The sequence below is a fragment of the Austrofundulus limnaeus genome, unplaced genomic scaffold (assembly GCF_001266775.1).
Source record: "Austrofundulus limnaeus strain Quisiro unplaced genomic scaffold, Austrofundulus_limnaeus-1.0 Scaffold219, whole genome shotgun sequence".
NCBI classification, from domain to species: Eukaryota; Metazoa; Chordata; class Actinopteri; order Cyprinodontiformes; family Rivulidae; genus Austrofundulus; species Austrofundulus limnaeus.
In genome coordinates, this window is record NW_013952621.1 from 804,816 (window position 1) to 813,774 (window position 8,959).

General features: G+C 36.9%; 1 protein-coding gene across 1 annotated transcript in view; it reads right to left on the reverse strand.

The window, feature by feature from the left end:
* Positions 1–3,765: 3,765 nt before the first annotated feature.
* The window catches only part of psmd10 (proteasome 26S subunit, non-ATPase 10), a 6,976-nt gene continuing 1,782 nt past the window's right edge, over positions 3,766–8,959 (reverse strand). Inside the window, exons 4-5 of the mRNA XM_014019390.1 lie at positions 4,438–4,604; positions 3,766–4,207 (exon numbers count right to left, since the gene is read on the reverse strand). Of these exons, the coding sequence (XP_013874844.1) occupies positions 4,054–4,207; positions 4,438–4,604 (321 nt within the window). The 3' untranslated portion in view covers positions 3,766–4,053. The remainder of the gene's footprint in view (positions 4,208–4,437; positions 4,605–8,959) is intronic.

The window sequence follows — 8,959 nt, forward strand, 5'->3', positions numbered from 1 at the left end:
ATTTATGCATGCTTGTCCCACCATTGGTGAACCATATTGTCTGTGTCAAAAACAGTTCCTGTTTTTACTGCCCTGAAATTAAACTTGCAAAAGCTGAATAACTTCTTAGTGATCATGACTGACACCAGTTGGTAGTTTGCTAACATGGCTTTGTTTCATAGCACTTATTTGATTGACACAGCCAGGACTTACAGGGGACATCATGACATCATGGAAAATCCACTATTTTAGCTGTTAAATGCATTTTTGTCAAAGTCTGTAGGAGTGCWTTGCATTGAATCTAGTGTCTCCTGGTGCTGCATAGATATCTTTATATTCTCTTTGGGTCATATTTTTAACATGTTCAGTTTTCTCTGTTTTCTATGATGTTTTCTGAACGTATTTGTGGCTGCCAAAAAAGAAAAAAAAAGGTCTGGCCTTACTAACTACAATTTTGTCATCTTCATTCTCATCTCGCTCTGGGTCAGACTCCGGCTCAGACATGTAAGGCTGGATGGACAAAGGATGTCTTCCATTGCTGACATCCCTTAAATTAAAAAAATAAATAAAATTAATGTTTCTGTACATCTAAATATTTGTAAACCCTTCTCTCAAAGTACAACTGCTCTGGAAGTTGAGGTGGGGGGCGCTCCTTTGGATTTAAAGGGACAGCATCAAAACGAGCTGCTTTGAGACACCCTTCAGAAAAGGGGTGAATTCAAATGAACTCTACCAACTTCACCAAAGAGAAAATATATCCAGCCAAAATAACACCAGAAGCTTGTTGATTGCTACGAAAACATTGTGATTGAGGTGCAATTTGTGAATGCATTTAACCAACTAGGCACGTACAGTAAATACATTTTGAGCCTGAAAATTCACATTAGATTCAAACTTGTACACTCTGCTAAGTTTTTAAAATCATGATTTTGCACGTTGTTTTATCATTTCACCCAAGAAGACAGATTTGAATGAAGCAATAAAAGACCAAAAACAATAAAGCACAAAAGAAGGCTTTGTGCTTTTAATGACACAAATTATCGTCTCTATGGATTAAAAAAAAGCACGGGGGCTGAGGGAGGAGCTGCTGGTATGAAGAAATCTGGAGTATCAGAGAAGTATGTTGGACTGCTACAGGACACAAGGACAGCAGGACAGTGGTAAGATGTGGTGTAGGGGTGACAGACAGCCTTTAGGTGGTCGTGGGACTACCCTCACCAGCCAAATTATTAGACACACCTTGATAGTACCAGGTTGGACCCCATTTGCCTTCAGAACTGCCTCAATCCTTCATGGCAGATTCAGCAAGGTACTGGAAACATTCCTCAGAGAGTCTGGTCCATATTGACATGATAGCATCAAGCAGTTGCTGCATATTTGTCGGCTGCACATCCATAATGAGAATCCSGTTCYACCACATCCCAAAGGTGCTCTATTGGATTGAGATCTGGTGACTGTGGAGGCCATTCGAGTACAGTGAACTCTGTCGTGTTCATGAAACCAGTCTGAGGTGATTCACGCTTTATGACATGGAGCGTTATCCTGCTGGAAGTAGCTATCAGAAGATGGGTACGCTGTGGTCATATGGTCAGCAACAATACTCAGGTAGGCTGTGGCCTTGGCACAATGCTCAGTTGGTATACTAATGGGCCCAAAGTGTGCCAGGAAAATATCCCCCAGACCATAGCACCACCACCACCAGCCTGAACCGTTGATACAAGGTGGGATGCATCCATGCTTCCATGGTGTTGACGCCAAATTCTGACCCTACCATCTGAATGTTGCAGCAGAAATCGAGAACTCATACTTTTAGCATAAATTAGCTTGAAGTTAACTTCCGTACAGGTATTTGTTAACAGGAAACAACGAAAGGCTGTTTCTCACATTCCCTATATACAGTATGTAAATTCTAAAGTATGAACAAAAAAGTACTTTAAATTACCAAAAGGTTAAGGTAAATCTTGTACTTTTGAAAGATATCCACAATAGATGTATGTCTTCCTATTGCAAGGAGAGGAGATTAATTAAAGTCAGCGTTACACTCAACATTTAATCCCAGACCTGATAATGTCACAATATTCCTCACAGATGAATAGTTTCAGGGAACATTCAAGACATAGTTTGCATTTTGTGATCATGAAGTCCAGCTGACGTAGCAATGACTGTAGGACTATACATATCTGTGCTCATAATCTCAGCTCAGTATTAGTGTAAGATTTTTTTTCTAGATTAACACAAGCTTCTAGATTAACATAATCAGTATGTCACTAAACATGAAACTACAAGTGTGTAGCAGAGGCTCTTAGGTTGCTCACTAGCTTAACATAACTTTGAATGGTATATAGAAGTGTTTATTTACAGAAAATGACCAATTCATCCCTGGAGTAAGGATATAAAAAGATAATACAGAAAGCATTTTTCTGAAAATGGTCAGGTACAAGGTTAAACTGGATCTTTGCTTAAAGACATTAAAGGTTTAGTACAGTATAAGCAAAATGTTTTTTAATTTTTAAAAATTGTTATCACCTTTGCCTATCATATTGTATTCATCTGAGTTTATAAATAAAAACTAGTGAAATGCAGATCGATACTGAAATATCGATATCACTGATACCAAATCTTTATGCTCTAAAATTGATCCTAAAATCAAAATATTKATGCTTTGATACTGCARTCATAACTAAACTTTTGAAAACTTGACTAAATAGTACACAATTGGTGGGAACTACTTTTTTCTTATGCCTGAAATACTCTACCTTTTAAAGGATTATCAGACACATTAGATATATTTGTACAAAGTATCAGTATCGCCGATACCAGCCTGAGTTTCGGTATCAGAATCAGAAGTTAAAAGGGTGGTATCAGAGACATCACTACTGAAAAGGAGAATTTGTATTAAACTTTATTTTTTAATTATTAATTGTTGGTAAAATATTTTTTAATTAATCTCAAGAAGCTGTGTTAAAAGTTATTAAGATCTTTATGGAAACAACATATCAGCAAATATGTCAAGTTTTGTTGTGGCTGTTAGCATTAGCTTGAGGTGCTAACATTGCATCTCAGGTGATCATTGTGGAAAGTGTGCACAGAAGAACTAAGAAGTTCACAGCTAAAAGGGGAAATAGGATAGAGGAAGTGCTACATGTTGAATAAAATACTGCCCTTTAGATCACAAAACGTTTTATGAATGAGTCTAGATTCACATCCTGGTCTAATGTAAGCTCAAAATAAGAAGTTGGCCATTGTTGCCCTGCAGCAAATGCTACTACTTTATAAGGAAAAATACACTGAGTTCATATAAAAGTTGTCTTTCAATGAGAGTCAGCGGTTTGATTACCCACTATTCAGTCACATGTTTAAGTATCCCTGAGCAAGACACTGAACCCCCACTGCCTCTGTGTGTCCTATCAGTGTATGAATGTGAATTAAAGCACTGACTAGTTTACATAGAATGATCTTATCTGGATTAGCTCTGTAAGTCATGTGTGAATGGGGCACAGAGTCTGGACCCTGGACTCTGTGCACGTCTCAAAGCCATCTTTACTAACTGTATCCTGGTCAAATAGAAAGGCACTATATAAGTACAGTCCATTTACTATATTTACACTTGTACTTGAACAATCTTTCAGATGTGTTGCTAAACATTTCCCCCAAACAAAACTTTGTAATAAATAGAAGTATGGGTCCAAACACAGAACCCTGATGGAACTCCATGACTGACTACAGGGTGAGCAAAGAAAAACTTCATTGATGACAAATATTATTTAACACAAACACAGGTAAACGTGCATTTGTTAACAAATTTATTCTAAATAGTTTTACATTGTTTCGATGTGTATTTCACTTTGTAAATGACACCGTTTTTCATCAGACATGGTATCTGTATTAAAAACCCATGAAGAAGCTGATGAGGGTGCAGTACTGTCCAAAGGTTTCTTACACACCATCTCATGTTCCACCTGTTTGTATCGTACCAAACCTGGTCAAGAGGGACTGAGTGGAATGACAATTTTTAGGATGTATCGTGGCACTGGTGTGGATTTCAGACGAAATATGAATAAGTTAGTTAAAGCATCAACCCTCCACAATTCGCCGAAGCAGGTTTCCCAAGCCGCCCTTGGCTATCTGGAGTGGGGTCTTCTCCTCTTTGTTCTCGATATAAATGCTGGCTCCATGTTCTACCAGCAGCTTGGCTGCTTCGACTCGCTCCTCGTCGCACGCAAGATGGCTGCAAGAAATAAAACAGAACTCTGAAATGGAACTTGTTTGAAAATTCATCTAAAATGCCCCCCAACCCCGATTGTAAAATTCCACCAAATAGTGGTGAAAGTAAAAAAGAAAAAAATAGAAAACTGATGTTGTACTGAAAATAAATATTCCAAACCAAGCTGTGACGGAGACCAATGAAGGGAAGTGAAACAAGCACACACACACACAAAGGTTTCTCTGCACACTTACAGCGCTGTGTTGCCCTGCGAGTCCTGGATGTTTGTTGAGGCGCTCTGCTTGAGGAGCAGCTGGATGAGGCGGTAGTTGCCCTTAGCGGATGCCCTGTGGAGTGGGGTGGAATCCAACTTGTCAGTAGCATTGGGGTCTGCTCCATTTTCCAGCAACAGCAAGGCAATCTGAGAAGAAGAGAAACTGTGTCACGCACAAGCTGGTGACGGGTAACCCAGTTTAAGCGTCAGCGCTTCCCCTTTGCCAAGGTTTCTCCCTTTTTTAACTGATGCTTCTAGTTTCTAACCAAATTTGCACGAACTTGCAGAAAATTTCACCGCTCAAAGGAAGAGAGATCAAAAGTAGAAACGAGACTTGAAACTGTTGGGAATCTCTTGGTTGGTTTAAATATAGCAGAGCTCATAGAGAGATTCACAGTTTGTGTCAGAATGTTGTTCTACAGTCTTAGATGCAGATTCCTAAAATAATGAATATCACCCGTAAGCAAATGTAAGCATTTTATAGTCATTTTGTGATTTGTGATATCTAGACTGAACAAAGCACACTTTTGAAACAAGAAATGATGAACTGCCTCTGATTTGAAGAAAACTTAAAAATGTTTTACAACTTTCTGTTCTGTAACATTTTAGATAGTATTTGTAGGGTTTTTTGAAAAATCTTATTTTTCCACATAGAAACTCATAAAAAAATCTCATCTTGAAAATTAATTTACTTTTTAGTTTTTTTGGTCAAATCTTGACGATATTATGCGTGATTGCATGTGATATTGTAAGATCTCACTCAGAATGTGTTGTGAATGACAAACACCAAGTTTCAGCCTAATACCTGTAGTTACAGCCTTCTTTGTAGTAACTAAGGTTGATAAGCTGACAGCCATCTTGATTCAACTATTTATCCCTAATTTTGGCTCTGTATTTTACTACAATGAATTTTGAACAAAACATTTCAGATGCAKTTGAAGTTCAGACTCTCAGCTTTAATCCGGTGAGTTGAACAAAATGATTATTTATAAATTTTTTAACACAATCCCTTCATTTTAGGGCCTCAAAAGTAATTGGACAAATTAAATAATTGTACATAAAACATTAATTTCTAATACTTGGTTGAAAACCCTTTGTTGGCAATAGAGCTGGGCGATATGATCAAAATTTTATTTCACGGTATTTTCAACATTTTCACCGGTTCCATGGTATTTGAGGGTATTTTTCTTTTCATCACAGCTCAGCTGATAATAAAATATACAAACCCTGCTTATTTACTTTTTTTCTTTTACTGTAACTGTGTCGCTATTTCCCTCCTCTGTGTCTGTTCTTCTCTGACTGGTGGTTGGAGACAGTAGTCACGCATTTTGGTCCAGTCGTGAAGGAGGAGGGTTAAGAAAAGATTATGATCGGGTTTATTTTTTTTATGTTATTTATTAAAGCTTATCAGCACGACTCACCTTGCACACCAGTCAATTCCAACTCCACTACGAACTACTTCCTGCAGGCTTTTCACAATAGAAGCACGTTAAGTCTCCATCAGCATAACATCTCCATATTAACTAACYGTGTTAAATCTAACTGTGCACGTCACTGAAGAGGTGTTTACTACATTCAGCAACAGCGAAAACGGGATGTTTTTTTAAACGTCAGTCAATATAAGCAGCGGAATCGCCACCCGCGGCTGCAACTAGCTGCTCCAAACATTAGCATGCTAACGCACATAGCGGTGCAGCAAGGAGAAATGTCCCCCGGGAAACAAAGGTTCACTGGCGGCCGCAACGAAACGTTCTGCTATTTAAACCAGAATGTCCGGTTTTCAAAAAATTCATATCAGAACAAAAATAAAAACCGGTATTCGGTACAAAACGGTATACCGCCCAGCACTAGTTGGCAATGACAGTAACTCCTCCTTAATAAACTACTGGGTTGCTTTCGCTTTATGTTTTGGGTCATTGTCCATCTGAAACGCCAACCAATCAGTTTGGCTGGATTTGAGAACAGTGTGTCTGAATACCTCAGAAAACCTCAGATTTCTGTCTGCTTCTGTCCTGTGTCACATCATCAATAAACACCAGTGACCCAGTGCCACAGGCAGCCATCTCCAGTCCGCTTGCCGTCCACACATGCAATTGAACAGCACCAGAGTTCACTTCAACCAAACCAAGATCTAAGTTTGTAGGTGGACCTGAGGGTGCTTTTTTGGTCCGCCTTCAGAGTTTCATTACGCATTCACTCCTCCCTAAATGAACAAGACTTTTTAGGGAAAAGACTTTTTAAGTTCGATTAAAGCGAACTAAACAGGGCTGGTGTGAATACACCAGAGTAAAGTCCCATCCCTGATACGTCATGGTAAACAAGGAATTAAGTTATAGATACAAACACTAAAACTAAATAGAGACTTGATTCTCTTACCATTTTAAAGGGTTATATAAAAATAAAAGACTATCATCACAAAATAACCTTCAAGAAGATGGAAAAGATCCTACAATTCTGTAACAAAACACCTCACGATGTGAAGTATTTTCTACACAAATCATTTGATTTATGTAACAAAAGCCAACAAGTATAAATAAGATGATATTATCGACTACTACTATATTTAGTTGACAGTCCAATTATTTTATTTAAACCAAATATAAAGTGAAGCAAACAAGAAGAAGTAATTTGAATATTATGGGCAGCGTTCACCTCTGACATTCTTTATCCTTAAATGACTCCACGTGGAGTTTTTCTAACAGTCCAAGTTTATGAGCAGGATAATCTTCTAATTAATGATTTACAAAGMTGATGGAAATAACCTTCAGTAAACCACAAACCAAACAATTACACTAAGAAAAACCAGTTTGATTATTTCCTGTTTCACTTGATGAATTTAAAACATTGCTTCGATCAGTGGTTCTCAATCCTGCATGTTTTAGTTGTTTCCCTGCTTCGGCACAYCTGGTTTAAATGAAKGAGTGATTGGCAGGCTTCTGCARAACTTGAAGAGTTATTGATGATCAGGGAACAGGCAGGACAGGGGCCCTTGAGGACCAGGACTGAGAACCCCTGGCTTAGATGACAAGTTAGTGTTTTTATTTACTTATTTTTTAAAAGAAGTAATTTTGTTTTTCTTTCCTTTTTTTTTAACCCAAAGTAATAGAAGTCAACCTGGGAACTAAACTAGACAAAATAAATTTAGCACAAAATGTAAGGAAATTTGTGTTTTGTTTTGTCATTGTTACAACAAAAATAATTTATTAAACTTTTTGTGCTAAATTTATTAGTTTTTTCGTGACAGATTATTTTATATTACTTTTGTTGCAGATGTGAGATTTGCAACAAAAATTTTAAATGTATCAAGCTTTAAATCAAGTGACATCAGGAAACATGTTTCACCAGTTTTGTCTGTCTGTTAGCAGAATCATGAACTACTCAATGAATTTAAACAAACTCTTAGAAAATAATCACTGGTTTTTCATCTACAGTTGACTCACTGTTGGAGCCAAAACTAATAAAGATGACCGTTACCGAATATTGATAGTTGCAAATTTAAAAACATCTCTAACTCTGTTAAATTGCAAATTTTTATGTCAAATTTGGTGTGGGAGTAGCTGAGAATCATTTGCAACACATACTTGAAGTGCTAACAACACGACAGCTTTGTTTAAAAATTTGCATAAAAGGCATCGAGGAATAAGCTTTCCTTCAARGAACGCTAGTTTCATTTAATTTATGAGAAAATAAATCACTTACTGAAGCTATGAGCTTGTTTGTTCTGCTTGTTTTAAAAGCAGAAGAATCTTCTGCTTTTAAATTAAAAAAATAAGTTCAGATTCACTTTTCAAACAATTAAACTGTATAACATTTCTCTGACCTACAGTCATTTATTTTATTTTATTGTTTTGTCTTTATTTACACAGGCATTCTCATTGAGACACTGGAACCTATTCATAAAATACATTTGTTTCAATCAAACATACAAAGATGAAACAAATAGTTAACCAGTTAAATTGTAGAATGAAATAAAAGCAGAATAGGAAGCTAAAGACAGGAACAAGTATCCAGGGATGTTTTTCTCCACTGTTCTTACAATAAGTTCAAAACCCTTAGTGGAATTAAGATAGACTTTTTCATTTCCAGCTGCAGCCTTTTATCCATGCTTGTTTCATACCAAAAAGAAAGCTAATGACAACATCTGACTGTAGGCAGCGCTAACTTCGTTCATCCAACATATAAAAAGATAAATATGTTGGCAGAAAGCCAAGAATTGATATGTAAATTAAATTAAATACACATGTTTGCAGTTAAGCAATAACGGTTGATTAGTAAGAAGAATRTGAAGCAGTGAATGAGGAGTTAATGTTGTGATAGAGAAATGAATTACCCTTTCTTATCAGTAGGTGGCAGTATGGAGCACAATAACGACATAAGTAAAAACTGTACATTAAAGATGATCAGTGATGCTACAAAGCAAACTGAAAATCTATCTATCTATCTATCTATCTATCTATCTATCTATCTATCTATCTATCTATCTATCTATCTATCTATCTATC